Source organism: Rattus norvegicus, chromosome 10, assembly GCF_036323735.1.
Source record: "Rattus norvegicus strain BN/NHsdMcwi chromosome 10, GRCr8, whole genome shotgun sequence".
Taxonomy (NCBI): domain Eukaryota; kingdom Metazoa; phylum Chordata; class Mammalia; order Rodentia; family Muridae; genus Rattus; species Rattus norvegicus.
The window spans coordinates 92,276,682-92,292,939 of NC_086028.1; the positions used below are offsets into that span (position 1 = coordinate 92,276,682).

Genomic DNA, 16,258 nt, shown 5'->3' on the forward strand with positions numbered 1-16,258 from the left:
ACCGACTACTGTTTATACAAAAATTAATTAGTCCCTATGGGACTAGTCCACATTTGGACAGTATCCGGAGAGAATACTCATGAGGAGAACAGCAAGGTGATGAAACCCAGGGGACTGGGTCCACTCCTGGGAAGCGCCCTGCAAAGGTCATGACAGGCAGACGGACAGCTGTGAGCAGCTTCACCATAACAAAGAGCTTCCCAACTAGTCCTGGTCACCACATGTAGATACAGTGATCTTCTCACCATATTGTTTGGCTGACTAGATACCTGTACTTTTAAATTCTTTTGCTTTTCAATTTAATAAGTAATCTTTAATTTTAAAACGCGTTTTGTCTTTAAAATATCTATTTTAAGAAACGCATGTTTACTTTAAAATATTTAGATAAAACGAGCAAGAGGATATTAAATATTACCCATTCTCTAACACCCAGATAACATGATTATCAGTTTTATGGTGCAGACCTTTTAATGTTTTCTCTTATAAATATCTACCACAGCTGCATTACACTATTGTATAACTTAACATCACTTAGCATAAACACACATCTGCATCCCACATCATATCCATCTCATAGCGTGCCCTGTCTGGGAACAGAACAGAGATAATTACAAAGTAACAAACTAGTAGCGACGTGGACAGGAAGCTGGTGCTGGGGATCAACCTAGAGTCTCTCAGATGCCAGTCAACAACAGCCACTGAGCAACAGCCCTGCCTTAATTTAAGAATTTAATTATGCATTATAGAACTAAATGCTTAATATGCAGGTCTCATGTAACTCTCACAAGCACTTTCTATTGAAGTTTAAAGCAATGAACTATACCACAGTCATAAGGACAGTACTTACATAACAAGAATATGGTTCTGTACCTTTTTGTTTTCAGAAACAGGGTCTTATACCATAATCCAAGTTGCTCTTACAACTTACAAGTGTCAGAACATTCATGCTCTGCTGCCTTAGCCTGGAAAGCACTGGGATCAGGTGTGAGCCCACACACCCAGAGACTCCATGTCTAATTTCATAATCTGTGTTGGTTTCTTTCCTTTTTTACTCTGAAACAGGGTCTCACAATGCAGTGCAGTCTAGTCTCAGCCTTCCAAGCACACACTACTAGATCAAGAACAACCATTTACACTATTTTATGTCATAATTTCATCAATCCTCTGCATGGACACCTGTGTTGTGTCCAGTGGAGGATAATTAATAGCAGATAGCCTAGTGAACCAATGCAGCGCACAGAAGTAATCATTTACTGGGACAACTTTCAAGAAGAGGAATTGCTGAATCAGAGGGTGTGGCCAGGATCAGCCAAATGATTCCTGTGTGAGGATCACACTGACATTTACAGACGAGAGCAGAGTGGATCCCAGCACATTCACACTATTGTGACCACAGCTCATACCGGATTAACTGCAGAATCGGGATTGATCTGTAACGTGTAGATATCATCTCTTGAATACTGGAAGAGACCGTAGTAAGGATTCAACATTTCATGCGACAGGAGATACAACCATTCCCTAGAAAACAAGATAAAGTAATTTATTAATTAAGATATGCCATTAGTCACTCTATTAAATGATTTTAATTTTTAAATTTTATTATTATGGGCATGCACGATGTGTGTAAATATGCTATGTCACAGAATACATGTGGGAGTCAGAGGACAACTCCACAGAGTTCGTTTTCTCCTTTCACTCATGTGGGCTGGGGACTGAACTCTGACTGCATGGCAACACCTTAACCTGCTGGACTTTACCTAGGCTGGCCTCAAACTCAGATCCACCTGCTCTGTCTCTCGAGTGCTAGGATGCAAGGCAAGCTGCACTATGCCCAGTCTCCACAGTTCTTTTAAGTTTGAAGAACAATTATTATTATACTGTTATGGTTCATAACTTGGAACAACTTTATTATACTTTTGCATCAGAGAGCGTAAAGGTTCTGCTACTTAGAAGTTCAGGAGCTCATGAGGAGCTGCAGCTCTCTAGTCTGACCACTTTAAATGGTATAAAAATTTATAACCCACAAATCATCTAAGAAATCATCTAATGTCTGTTTCTATCAGACAGATTCATACTAGATTCATAACGATACAATAGGCAGGCAGATCCCTGTGAGTTTCAGGCCAGCTTAGTCTACCTGTCAAGTTCTAGGAAGGTTAGGACATATACAAAAACCCTGTCTCAAAAAAGACACAAAACACAACAGAAATTTATTCTTTCTTTTTGAGCAGTGGAGTGCTCTGTGGCACAGTTTTAGTAAGGAGTGTCAATGCCTATCTCATCATCATATAAATTTCCTGTATAAAGCCTCAAGCAAACCAGGAAGCACACCCAGATCCCAAAGCTTTGGGTATAGGTGGACACTGGCCTTCTTGGGCCATGCCCCATATACTTCTCCTTCCTCTTTGTGTACTGGAGATAAAACATAGAGCTCTGTACATGCTAGGCAAGTGCTGTACCACTGAGCTATATCCCCAGGCCTCTTACTTCTGTTTCTTTGAGATAGCTCTTGTTTCCCCAAGCTGGCCTTGATTTACTCTGCATTCCAGGCAAGTCTTGAACATGTGGTTCTCCTACCTTGACCTCTCAAAAAATATCAAGATGCCATTAAAGCCTGTTTTAAACCTAAGCCCTTTTTCTAACCTTTCTTGTCAACACTTTTGTTTGGTTAGGTTTTTTTTTTTTTTTTTTGGAGACAGGATTTCTCTGTGTAACAGTCCTGGCTGGCCTAGAACTCACTCTGTAGATCAGGCTGGCCTCAAACTTAGAGATCCGCCTGCCTCTGCCTCCAAAGTGCTGGGATTAAAGGTGTGTGCCACCATGCCCGGCCTACATCAATGTCTTTAAAGCATCAACATAAAAAGCACTACTGCCAATTTATCAAATTCTTCATATTTTTCAATAAAAGATGACTGTCATTTTGGTGACAATGAAATGACTAGTCTAGGACCTAATACTGTTAACAACAAACTAAAGGAAAATGCCTCACATTCTATGACATGACAAAGGTGAAATCAAATTACTGTTATGTGATGGTGAAAACAGACTGAAGAGCAGAACCAGAATGTGCATCTCTGCACACGCAGCTCCCACTAACCTGCTCACTAACCTGATCGTGTGCTTTGCTTTGCTGTGTGCATTATGTTTTTCTAAAAAGAAAGCTGGATTTTTGTCCTCATTTTCCCAAGTGTTTAGAATACACATAGAGGAAAACTGACCGCTTTAGTCAGACAGCACAGCCCACTCATTCATGTTCACATGCTATCTACCCACCTACGTCTGTAGCAATGAGGTCATTTTAAAGAGACTACCCACCTGATCTGGACAATGGCTGTCAGTAGCAGACAAATGTTTTCCTAATATTCAAATTCTATTTCTAAGTAAATAAACCCACAGGAATTAAACTTCTAAACTCGACATGCAAAAGATATTTTTTTTGAAAATCTAAACTATGCAGTAAATGGATCGAGCTAGAAAAGATTATATGGAATGAGGTGACCCAGACCCAGAAAGACAAGTGCTGCATGTTCTGCGATTCCTAGCTGCAAATCTTCATATATAAGTATATAACCTGGAGTAACTGCAGAGACTGGGAAAGGAAAAGGAGCCACGGGGGTTAGGGGTGGGTTTGAGGAGAGGAAGCAGGATTCAGATGATATGAAAAGGGAAATGGGGTGAGAATTTAATTGGAAAGGAAGGTGGGATAAACACTAAGGATTCTTGATAAAACCTCAAGAAATCGTATTATTTTATATTTACCTAAAGTTATATGTAATGCATATAAGCACAGGCATAGCCAGAAAGATAAAGTTATGCCCCTTGGGCTGACAATATTCCTCAGAAGAGCCATTAGAGTACCTTATCAAAACTCCAATACCAGCCATTCAAAATGTCTGCTACAGTTGTTGGTCAGTGTAGTCTAAGTGACTCTCAAAATAATGGAAGCTACTGCTATTGCCTTTGGTTGCCTCTCAAGAGGTTGAAGGTAAAGCCTTACAGCTATGGCTGAAGGCACTGTATGCCTAAGACACAGGATTCAGAGGATTTGAGCTGGGTCTAAGCCGGAAGTGGTTATCTGACAGTCTTGCTTTCATAGTCCCATAAAGTACTATGCAAGGTGTCAAGGAAGGGAAGCAATAGATCGATGACCACTGTTAAATGCATAAAGGTGCAGTTGTGGCACGCCTGTCTTAGTGATAACTAACAGCTGTCTAATTAGACATTAGAACCATCAACAGGAAGAAAACCATGTGTGGTGCTGAAAACCTCGCCAACTGCCAGAGGCTAATGAAGTCAGGAATCTTAAGAGCACGTATTACCACCGTTCTGCCAGATCAACATAATTTCTAATTTCATTCTAAAATCTACCTTTTTACCCTCAGATATGTGTAACTCTCATCCTTCTTCAAAGAAGCTTTTCTTTACAGCAAATGGAGACAGTTACAGGAAACCACAACTGATCATAATGCAGAGATAAATGGATCACAGGGAACCCAAACCCAATGGATAGACACACCTACACTACAACTTCGACACCTAAGGTCCAAGGCTGAGTTCAGAAGAGGTGTTGGGAAGACTGTGAGAGCCAGAGGACCAGGAAGTCTGCTATAAATGCCTCTAGAAAAGACAGGGGGGGCTCCACCCATGATATTGCAATGGGGTGGCTATCTAAACAAAACCTGAATGACATCATCAATAGACATGCTAACACAGAAGGAGATCTCGTGGGAGCCCAAGCCCAGACACAGTACTACAGGTAACTAATGACCGCTGACAGAGAGAACTGGCTTCCCTAGGGAGGAGTCCAACTGGTTATCCGATATAAACTCTTCAGGCCTGAAATCATACACCCAAACCACACTAAACTATCTGACCATGTTGGACTTATACAGTTATACATTTATGTAACAATGATAAAGAAAAAGAGGCTATTAATTTGAGGGGACATGAGAGGGGCTAGAGAGAAGAAAGGAGGACAAAAGTAATGCAATTATATTTTAACGTATAAGTTTTAATAAAAGAAATAACCTAAACAGACACAAATATTAAAATTCTATAAAAACACACAGAATAGTTATGAAAGAACTATAAACCAAAGAAAGTACAGAAAGTGCACATTTTTAGGTAAAAGCCTGAGTTACAGAACTTGGTGAAAACACAGTTTACTTAGGTTGGATTTAGAACAGGAGAACAGGACTACTTAGCTGTCCTTTCAATAGTTTTGCCCAGGGCTATGGTTCTCCTGCATTTATGTAAAGTAAATGTTATACCTGAAAAAAATTCTGACAGCACACATGCCATCAAAAAAGTAAGTTGGAGGGGCTGGGGATTTAGCTCAGTGGTAGAGCGCTTACCTAGGAAGCGCAAGGCCCTGGGTTCGGTCCCCAGCTCCGAAAAAAAGAACCAAAAAAAAAAAAAAAAAGTAAGTTGGATTCAATGTATGACTAAGAACATAGCATAAACAGCATATAATATCTGCTCTATTAAAATACTCTTAAGGACCATTGTGAGACATACATGTGTATGAGTAAGCAAATATGATACGTGCTTGTTTAGCAAGCAAGAGAAGCAGCATTCAGTTTAGAACTGACAGAGGAAATAAGATGTGCTGATGATGTGAGAACACAGGCCAGCCAGTCCTACAGAGTGCTGCAGGGCTTCCCTGACCCTAAGTATTAACTCCGCTTCCGAGACTGTCATCTCATGGTGAATAAACCCACGGGGACTGCATCTGTCTTGCAAACAGTGGGGAGTTTTATACTTCACATCCATGACAGTTACACGTTATAGGTGTATTTTAATTTTGTCTAATACAAAGATCCATATGGGGACTGAAGAGATGGTTCAGTAGTTAAGAGCACGGACTGCTCTTCCAGAGGTCCTGAGTTCAATTCCCAGTAACCACATGATGGCTCTCAATCATCTGTAATGGGATCTGATGCCCTCTTCTAGTGTGTGAAGACAGCTAGAGTGTACTCATATTCATAAAGTAAATAAATTAGTTTAAAAAAAAAGAGAGAGAGAGCGAGCACTGTCTGGCCTTGCAGAGGACCTGGGCTGTGCTCCCAGCATCCACAGAGTGGTTCACAACAGTCTGTAACTCAACTTCCACAGGGTCCTATGTCCTTTTTTGGCCTCCTTGGGCACTACATGCACATGCTACATCTTCAGACACACAGGCAAAAACTCACGGATTAACTATAAATAAACAGATGATGACTGAATGAACAATTAATAAATAGACATCCATGAATTTACCTGGCAACTCCTCCATAGTCAAGGCCTTCTTCTCCTCGAAATTTTATCATTAATCGCTTCCATAGATCCTTTGGTCTCATTTTCATGACTTGTCGATATGATTCCTGAAAAATAATTTTAATATATTACCATCATTAGGGGCTTCAGCCTTTAATTTAAAAGTTTTTGGGTTGGGGATTTAGCTCAGTGGTAGAGCGCTTGCCTAGTAAGCGCAAGGCCCTGGGTTCGGTCCCCAGCTCCAAAAAAAAGAAAAAAGAAAAAAAAAAAAAAAAGAGTTTTCTTTTCCTCTAATTCGTAAAACTAATTTCTGTCAGAGGCACTAGTAGAAACTAAAGTAAAATAAGCACACTTCTAAAAGAACATACATGAAAGATTAACCACACAGGCAATTGTATACTGGGGACAGGGTCAAGATTGACCCTAACAAAGCCCAGATTGGCCTTGAACTTCCTATGTAGATAATGTTGGCCTCTGGATGGCCTAGAAATTGCTATATAGACTAGGTTGACCCTGATCTTGTAGAGATCTGCCTATTTCTAACTCTAACTCCCAAGAGCTGTGATTGCATAGTTAGGTGTGGTGTCACATGCCTTTATCTTTTTTTTTTTTTTTCAAATGGGCTTGCTTCACTTTTTCTTATATAAAAATCCGTTTATGGTATCCAAAGCTGGATCCTGACTCTTCTGTACAGAGACCCTAGAACGAATATCCTAAGATAATCAGGTAGTTCCCGACTTGGTGAGCACGTCTGTTTCTCCAGGTCTGGGGTAGCTGTAGATCTTGGAGATGGCATCAAAAGCAGCCCTGGGTGGCCACAGTCAATCCTGGCCATCAACAACAGCATCTTGGATGATACCAGTGACTCTGGGCCAATGGTCTGTTACCATGCTTGGGACAGTATGGGGTTTGATTATCTCAGTCCTTTGGTAGCCTGTGTGTACCAAGACAATGGAGAGTTTATCTAAGATGATGGGTGCTTGAATGCTGGTGGCTATCTTAGCCCTGTACCTAGCACTAACATCGATGTGACTACTGCAGTCTCCAATGGCCAACGAATGCCTTGAACTGTCCACCTGCCAGTGTAAGACTATTTCTAAAACTGCCTCAATCTCATCTTCACAACCTTAATTATGACCAACACCCCAAGAAGCTATTTTTGGAAGCTGATGGTCAGGGAGAAGGAATCTCTGGCTAGGGACCTGATTTTTTTTTTAAAGAAATATTTATTTTATGTACTATGAGCACACTGTTGCTGTCTTCAGACACACCAGAAAAGGACATCGGATCCCATTGCAGATGGCGTGAGCCACCATGTGGTTCCTGGGAATTAAATTTAGGAGCTCTGGAAGAGCAGTCATACTCGTAACCACCTCTCCAGCTCCCCACACTGCCCAGCCCCTTATTAAAGATTTATTTTTATTTTACTCAGGTGCATGTGTTGGTGTCCACTGAGGCCATTGTGCTCCTGGGATCTTGAGTTATAGTTGGTTGTGGGGTTTCTCCAGCCCCCAATCTTTATGTTCTTGACCACAAAGCCCAGCGTGGTGACAGGATCTACTTCTTATCTCAAGCCTTACTTTCCTCCACAAGCTCCAAGACTGCAGTCTTGGCCATGACCATGATCACGGCCTGAGTGCACCTGCAGCCTCTGAGGAAGAATCCTCTGCCTCCCAAGACCGGGAACCAGGGCCCTCTGTACCCTTCCTTCCAGTGCACAAGCATCACTACTATTATTTAGTGTTTCAGGTGAGAAGATGCTCTTTCTACCATTTTGAAATACAAATGACACTGTAACCAAGGACAAAAAACTCATCAGGATGCAGATCTCTGTGAGTTACAGCCAGCCTAGTGTAAAGAGTGAGTTTCAGGACAGCCAGGGCTACACAGGAAAACCTTGTCTCTGAAACACGTGGATGCACACACATGTGCACATGGGTGTGGGGGGAGAGCAAAGAGAGAGAGAGAGAGAGAGAGAGAGAGAGAGAGAGAGAGAGAGAATATATGAGAATACTTTTACTCCAATCAGATATGAGTTCCAAAAGTGTATTCTTAGAAAGAGTAAAACAGGCTGGAGAGATGGCTCAGCGGTTAAGAACACTGACTGTAGGGTTGGGGATTTAGCTCAGTGGTAGAGCGCTTGCATAGCAAGCCCAAGGCCCTAGGTTCGGTCCCCAGCTCTGAAAAAAAAAAAGAAAAAAAAGAAAAAAACAAAAAAAACCACTGACTGCTCTTCCAGAGGGCCTGAGTTCGATTCCAGCAACCACGTGGTGGCTCACAGCCATCTGTAATGAGATCTGATACCCTCTTCTGTATATACAGAACAGTCATACATTTAAAAAAATACATAAATAAAATAATTTTAAAAAATGAGTAAAACAAAAAAAAATGAGTAAAACAGTCATGATAGTGCATGCCTTTAATCCCAGTCTTTAAGGAGGGAGTCAGAGGCAGATGTTTGAGAACAGCCTGGTCAATATAGACAATTCCAGGCTAGCCAGAGCTACACAGTGAGACTGTCTCAAAACGGAGGGGAAAAAAACAGAGCAAATCACTGAATTTAATTTTCTTTTAATTGGAATTAAGGCTTATATATTTACCTCAAAAATCTCTTCCCTTGACACCTCAATGCGGCAGTGGCCAGCTTGAGGCTGCTGTTGGGAAAGTTCTTGCCGCAAGATCTTTAGTTTTTGAACCAAGTCTCGCTTGTACCTTGGCACTGTCAGACACTCAGTGTCATCGGGACACAACGACACCACTTGCTGTTGCTGTTGGTCTTTCAACTGGTTCTGACGACTAGAAATAAACAGAAATGTTATCAAAGGACCTTAGAAAATAAAAGATTGCAATTACACATTTAAATCAGCATAAGCCTATAAGAGAAATCTATCAATGTCTGAGTCTTATGGGGCAGATTATCAGGCTGACAGAACTGGTTACTGAGGGTAAAAGCCTCACAAACCTTATGCAGATGCTAAGAAGAATTGCCCAGATACCACTTCCTCCCCATCATCCCATCACCTATTTAAAGCTCAGGCAGGTGCCAAGCACCCCACCATCTAGAGTCTCCTTTTCTGGAAAAACCAAACAGAAGCCTAAACTGGCAGCTCATTCCTTCTACACCTGATTCTGTCTAAACCACAAAAATAAACCAATGAAGCAGCCTGTCTCCTCAGCTATTCTAGGGTATATAAGGGGCGGTTATATGAACGATGATATCAGCACTGGTCGGAAAGCAGTGGGGATGCCAATCTGCTGCCTGCAAGGCCTCTGACAACAAGCAGAGTCCTTATCAAGCAAATTATTTTCTTGAAATAAGTAAGCCTGACAAACAGAAAAGATTCAAGTTGTAATCTTTGTTCATTGTTACTTTTTTTTTTAAAGATTTATTCATTTATTATATATGAGTACACTGTAGCTGTCTTCAGACACACCAGAAGAGGGCATCAGATCTCATTACAGATGGTTGTGAGCCACCATGTGGTTGCTGGGAATTGAACTCAGGACCTCTGGAAGAGCAGTCGGGTGCTCTTAACCGCTAAGCCATCTCTCCAGCCCTCATTTTTACTTTTAAAAGTTTCCTTTAATTATAAGGTAGAATTTCTATCATTGCTTTAAAAACAATAGGCATAGTATTAAAGGGTGAAAACAGGAAGAGGAAGGGGGAGAAGACCCCACAGTCAGGCTGAGTTCACAGCACATTTTATGTTCCTCTGGGAAAGCCATGAAACTGTCCACAGCTCCATTTTCCTTACTGATAGAGGGCTAAATGTATAAAGTATGCTTTTCAAGCAAGATTCCTTTTTTTTTTTAAGATTTATTTATTTTATTTATATATGTAGCTGACTTCAGGCACATCAGAAGACGGCGTCAGTAACAATTACAGATGGTTGTGAGCTACCATGTGGGTGCTGGGAATTGGAACTCAGGATCTCTGGAAGAGCAGTAGTCAGTGCTCCTAACCACTGAGCCATCTCTTCAAGATTCTTTTTCAAAAAGGGGCTTTGGGCAAAGGATGTGTGTCCTTGGCTGGGTGATTTACTGAGTCCTAATAACGATATTCTGCAATAGTTCAACAATGCTTGTACCCTAACATTTAGACATTATATGGTGAGACCTCAAACACAGAACAGTTTAACTGTATAACATCAAAAACAGCCCTCTACAGTACGTAACCATGGTATCTCAAAGGGACCAGGAAGGACAGAACTGGGGGAGATTCAGGTACCCACAATGCAACTGCAGGGTGCCCTTAATGTGCACACAAACCTACTACAGACTTTTAACAGGCAGCTTCTCCCACTGCTTCTCTCAAAAAGGAATTCCCAACTCCTTTAGTTTCGATTGAAGACTGGCTCTAAGCTGGCACAGATAGTTGCCCTCTATATGATCTGATTAGTAATCTACATTTCCGGGGTTGGGGATTTAGCTCAGTGGTAGAGCGTTTGCCTAGCAAGCGCAAGGCCCTGGGTTCGGTCCCCAGCTCCGGAAAAAAAAAAAAAAGTAATCTACATTTCCCCTCACTTCCTAAAATGCTGAAACAGGGAAAAAAAACCCTTAGAATCACAGCAATCTACAAATGTTTGTTAAGGTTATGTATAATCCATGTATAACAGCTCCCTAAAAGTTAGACTAATAGTTAAACCAACTCCAATAATTTATTATTTGGACAATAGCCTAAGAATTTACTCCAAGAACATTTTTTGCCATAGACAGACACTCACCTACCCTTCTTCCTCCCTCTCTGCATGAGCTTAAAACAATTATACAAAGGAATAAAAACTACTTTGTAAGATAGGCAGGGTACCCCATATTAGAAGCCAGGCCATCCTCTGCTACAGAGTGAAGGCCACAGTGGGCTCTCCTCTAAGACCCTGTCTGTTAGTGCTATCAAATAAGGTGACAATGATTCAAGTTAGGCTTGGTAGTGTTGAGTACCTAAGATATAGGATCCCAAGTTCAAGGACTGTTAAGGCCACAGAGTGAGTTCAGGACCAGCCTAGGCAACTCAGTGATACCCTATCTCAAAATAACATACACAAGAATAAACTTACCACATAAATAGTTAGAAAAAGAATTAGCCTGCTCAGTCTCAACTTCTGGTCAAGCTATGGCCTCTGTAAACAGCCTTCTTGCCTGAGCACTTCTCAGGTATACCTCTTCCTGACACTTCAGTACTACTTCCTGTTTAAGCAGAGTGAAAGTAAGATATGTACTACTTCAGAGAAAAATATCTCATTTCCTTCCCTATACTCTGATCAGTAAAAGTAAATCATAGCTCAGTACAGTGGTTCCTGTCTACAGTCTGAACACTGAGCAGCAGAAGCAGGAAGGTCTGCGAGGCCACAGCAGTAATTCAAGGCCAACCTGGATTATCTCTAGAGAACTCATATAAATCTAAGTCAATATTGTAAATTTAAGAAAGTGCATATTCTTTCACATTTATTGTAAAAAGCACATACATGTCCTCTTGCTTAAGACAGTATTTTCAAATGTACTGCCTTGAAACTTACTTTAAAACTAAATGCAAGTTAGCAGAGAGACGAGGATCTGTAAACTGTGTTGTTCTGTTGTTATGGTCCACGAAATAAACTCTGCCTGTCGCGGTATTGCGGATCTCCCACCCAGGAGGCAGAGGACCGAGCTCTTCACAATTGATGTTGCTAAGATCCCTGCAAAACAAATACACAGCAGAAAGACCTCATTGCTGGGCTTGCTGGGCCGAGCAAGCGTCTGTGACACAGAGCAGGTCCACAAAGTCTGAGACAATGCATTGTTTCAGAAACCTGAGATGCTCCGCTGGAATCTTTAATTCCCAATGGTTTCACAACTTGCACATTCAACACCCAATCCCTAAATGGCTCAGAACGTATCACATAGTCTGGCATTTAGTAAGGTCCCAGGCTTTAATGTAATACACATTTTAAATTAATACGGGCAGTCACACTACCTGCCAACATAAACTACACATCAGTATTTGTTTGACAGAAAGTATTGTTTTACAAGCATCGATAATGGAAGAAATTTCTATTCAATGTTTTCTGTCTTACTGTACCATAAAGCCAGTGCAGACAAATGTGCATGCAATGAGTGACTGTGTGTTCTCCAACAAAGCAAAACTGGGACAGTACTAAAATCATGATCCTGGAAATAATCGTAACATTTTTAAAATTGAAATAACTATGTTGTTTTAAATTTTGAAGTCTATAAATTTCATGAAGAAAACCCTGGGGTAAAGATACCTAAGAAGGGGTTGGGGATTCAGCTCAGTGGTAGAGTGCTTGCCTAGCAAGCGCAAGGCCCTGGGTTCGGTCCCCAGCTCCGGAAAAAAAAAAAAAAAAAAAAAAAAAACCTAAGAAGACTGCTTCAAGGCTTATTGCAGCAACAAAGGAGAGCTCGAGTACTTTTAACAGACAAGGACCATTGCTACTGTTTCACACACCGGAAGGATGCACAGGACCATACAGAACACAGCTGAACACACTGAAGTGGCTGGGGGGTGGGGTGCCCAGAGCATAGAAGATCTTAGCTCTCCTCAACCTTGTCCTATGTGTACTGCTTCCTCCGGTTGTTTAAAAACCAGCAACAGCACCGTAAATTTCTACCCTCTGTCCTGCTAGATCAACAGCTTCCTCAGAGAGAGACCAGCCCAGAGTGATCCAGTTGTTGGAGGCTGCAGGTGAAGACGTATGGTATCCACTGAGACCACTTCCAGCTCGGGAAGAGTTCTTCAAATAGTGATTCTGATTTCTGCCCTAAGTGATCCTGGACACTTGTCTGCTGCAGAACAACTAAGGCTTGAAAACACTACAGAAGAGGCAAAGCAAAGCTCCGAGAACCCTCAATTCCCAATGAAGAACTGACTCCATGCTGGAGCGAGCTCAAGTGCGAGACTTGAGAGGCAGCTGGGAAGGTGGAGGTCAGCACCAAGATTGGGAAAGAAGTCCTGGAACTTCTCAAGCAGAGAGGTCAAAAGCGTGAAGCAATTCTACAACTTCCCAGAGAATGCCAACTAATAAAGATGAAGTAACACATCAGGCAGGCATGGTGGCATCTAACAGTAATCCCAGCAACCAGAGGCTGAGGAAATAGGAAGAGTGCACGTTCAAGCCCAGCCTGCGATGTAGACCAAAATTATATCATCTAAAACACACACATGCGCGCGCGCGCGCGCGCACACACACACACACACACACACACACACACACACACACACACACACGCACACACACACCTTTAAACCCAGCACAAGCAGGTGAATTTCTGTGTATTCTATGTCAGTCAGAGCTCCATAAAGAACCTACCTCAAAATCAAAAAAACAATACAACACAATACACCAAATTCAAGAAGGAACCTCACACACTGTAAGGTCAATGAAGACTTTAGGAGGGACCACATTGTGACAGCTAGTATAAACATTAAGCTACAGAATGAGAGCTCCAACTAAAAGAGACCATAAAGAAAATATAGGGCGTGATGTTTAAACAAGGGCTGGAGAAAGAGATGACTTAGTGGTTGAGGACACTGGGGGTTTGATCCCCAGCACCTACATGGGGTAGCTCACAACCCCCTGTAATGCCAGTTCTACGGGATCCAATGCCCTCTTCTGGCCTCCATGGATACCAGACACGCACATGGGACACATATACATGCAGGAAAAAAATGAATAAAAAATTAAAAACTATGTGACATAAAAATTATGTAGAACAATAGGAGATACAAGCTAAATAATAAATGCTTGTTTTGGCTATACAAGCCCAGGGTTTGAACTCTAGCATTGCAGATTTAAAAGAAACATAAGAAAATAATAAAAATAACGAATGAGGCATACAATTGCAAAGATGAGTCATTGAGGAAAGATTATTTGAAAGGAACAGGTGGCTTTTTTTTTAGATCAAACTTTTACAAAAAATAAAGGACAAATAATTCTACTATTGATATAATGTGGAATTTGCTTTTGTATAATTTTATTAGAATGTATAAATCTACAGTGACAACTAAAAGTACCAATTAAAAGAGTAAAACACCAGAAATGATTTTTATGCTCAAATGGAGATTAAAAAAAATGAAAAGTTAGACAGTTTCATAAAAACAATACAAGTCTGCATTTGAAGGCTTCAGTTGTATGCAACATGACAGGAATTAAGGAAAGAAGCCAACCACCGCCACACAGAACTAAGACATTAGCTGCTGGAGTACTGTGGGCGTCTTTAAGCAGAGCTAAGTTGGATGTACTCCACACACAAGCTCTTTTGCTCATTTTTTTTATGGTTTAGTTTTTGACATAGGGTTTCTCTGTGTAGTCCTGGCTGTCCAGAAACTCACTCTGTAGACCAGGCTGCCCTTAAACTTAGAGATCCACCATAGACAAGCTTTTTAAAGAAACCCACTGTACTTCTTGACTGGTGCCTTTAACGAGATGCAGCAGACTTATCTAGGCTTTTTTAATGCCTGATTTAAGCATATAAAAAGCATATAACCTCCCATAAAAGAGATACATTTGCTAAATGATACCACAAACTGAAAGACAAAACACAACTTTTAAAGATAACTGGGCCATATAGACAAAGAAAAATAATACAGGACATTGTTAACTTAAAGAAAGTCTAACTCAAATATAGATGTCATTTCTCCACTTAAAACTTGTGCTGTTCCCAGCTCCAAAAAAAAAAAAAAAAACTTGTGCTGTTATTTGAGGCAGACTCTCATTATGTATGTTAGGCTGGCCTAAAGCTTGTGATCGTCTGACTTCTGTTTCCTGAGTGCTAGAACTATGTATGTACATCATGACTCCACTGGGCCTTCAACACAAAACATGCTTTGCTTTGTTTTTTCTGTTTGAGATGGGGTCTCATTATAAAGCCCTGGCTGGCCTGAACCTTGCAATGTAGCTATGTGGACCAGGCAAGCCTTAAACTTACTGACATCTGGGTCTGCAATTAAAGGCATACTCTATCATGCTTGACTTTTGTTTACATTTTATAATTTATTGGGGGAGAGCTCACAATTTAACAAAGCCTTGAGTCCTAAACTTTAGGTCGTTAGGTTTCTTTCAGTGAACTTAATAAAAATAAATATAAAACTCTCCCTTCACTACTGTTTTCTAAAAATTATTTTATTGAGGGGGGAAAGAGAACACTACCATTGTGGAGACACAGAAATGGCAAAGTTGGTAGAATAACTAATGACAGCACATTTTCTGGGTTGTCACTCTCAAAAGCTTCTAGTTCTAAACTCTGTAACACAGTAAAATGTCTTCATTATATAACTATTTTATTTATAAGACACAGTATCAAAGCAACCCCGGTGCAGTCAGTCGGGCCCCATCTGCTGCTGATTCAACTACATAATAGAAGTTTGGACAGAAGCTTTAGGAAGAAAGATCTCTTCATCTCCCCACTTCCCCCACAAACTGTTTGCCTAGGTTTTTGGATCTGACTAGTGTATCATATATAAATCCTCCTCATTACATAAATGTGTTTGTTCACTACAGAGCTGATTCCAATTAAAAATCAAGTCTTTTTTTTTCTTTTGTAACTTCAGCTAGACTACTTGATACCTAGTATACAGCTCACGAGAAAACAGCTCAAAATAACTAATGTCTGAAAACCTCATTATCTGCAATATAAAGGTACTCAACATTAATAGCTCCCTGGGCAGTGTGGGCACTCAGGAGGCTGAAGGAGAGTCACTTTAGTAGAGAAGTTCATGACCAGCCTAAGCAAAAACAAGGACCGCATCTCAGAGCAAACAACAGTTAGGACGGTAAGTGGCAGTGACTTAACCACCATCCTCCCCTCCCCCCTCTTCCCGGTCGCAGCCTCTCAAGCCCTAGCATTACACTGTGTCTGCTGACCTGCAGCTCCTACTGCTTCCCCTCCTACTGGTCTCTCTCCCTCTTTAAGGGTATGCTTGCATGCTGTTTCTGAAATCACTTTTCAGACTCCCACAGACATGTATTTTGCCCCACATTTTTAGCAGCGGTGCTGAAGGGAAAGGAGT

General features: G+C 41.1%; 1 protein-coding gene and 1 non-coding gene across 5 annotated transcripts in view; one reads left to right on the forward strand and one right to left on the reverse strand.

Moving 5' to 3' along the window:
- Smurf2 (SMAD specific E3 ubiquitin protein ligase 2) overlaps positions 1–16,258 on the reverse strand; it is a 100,670-nt gene that overhangs the window by 15,166 nt on the left and 69,246 nt on the right. For 3 of the 4 annotated variants that reach the window (NM_001107061.2, XM_063269213.1, XM_063269215.1), the window contains 4 exon segments: positions 1,404–1,518; positions 6,259–6,362; positions 8,856–9,051; positions 11,769–11,927. In NM_001107061.2, the coding sequence (NP_001100531.1) occupies positions 1,404–1,518; positions 6,259–6,362; positions 8,856–9,051; positions 11,769–11,927 (574 nt within the window). 4 annotated transcript variants of the gene reach the window in all.
- On the forward strand, positions 10,666–10,746 carry Trnaa-agc91 (transfer RNA alanine (anticodon AGC) 91). The gene has a single exon. It is a non-coding gene; the product is annotated as a tRNA-Ala (tRNA).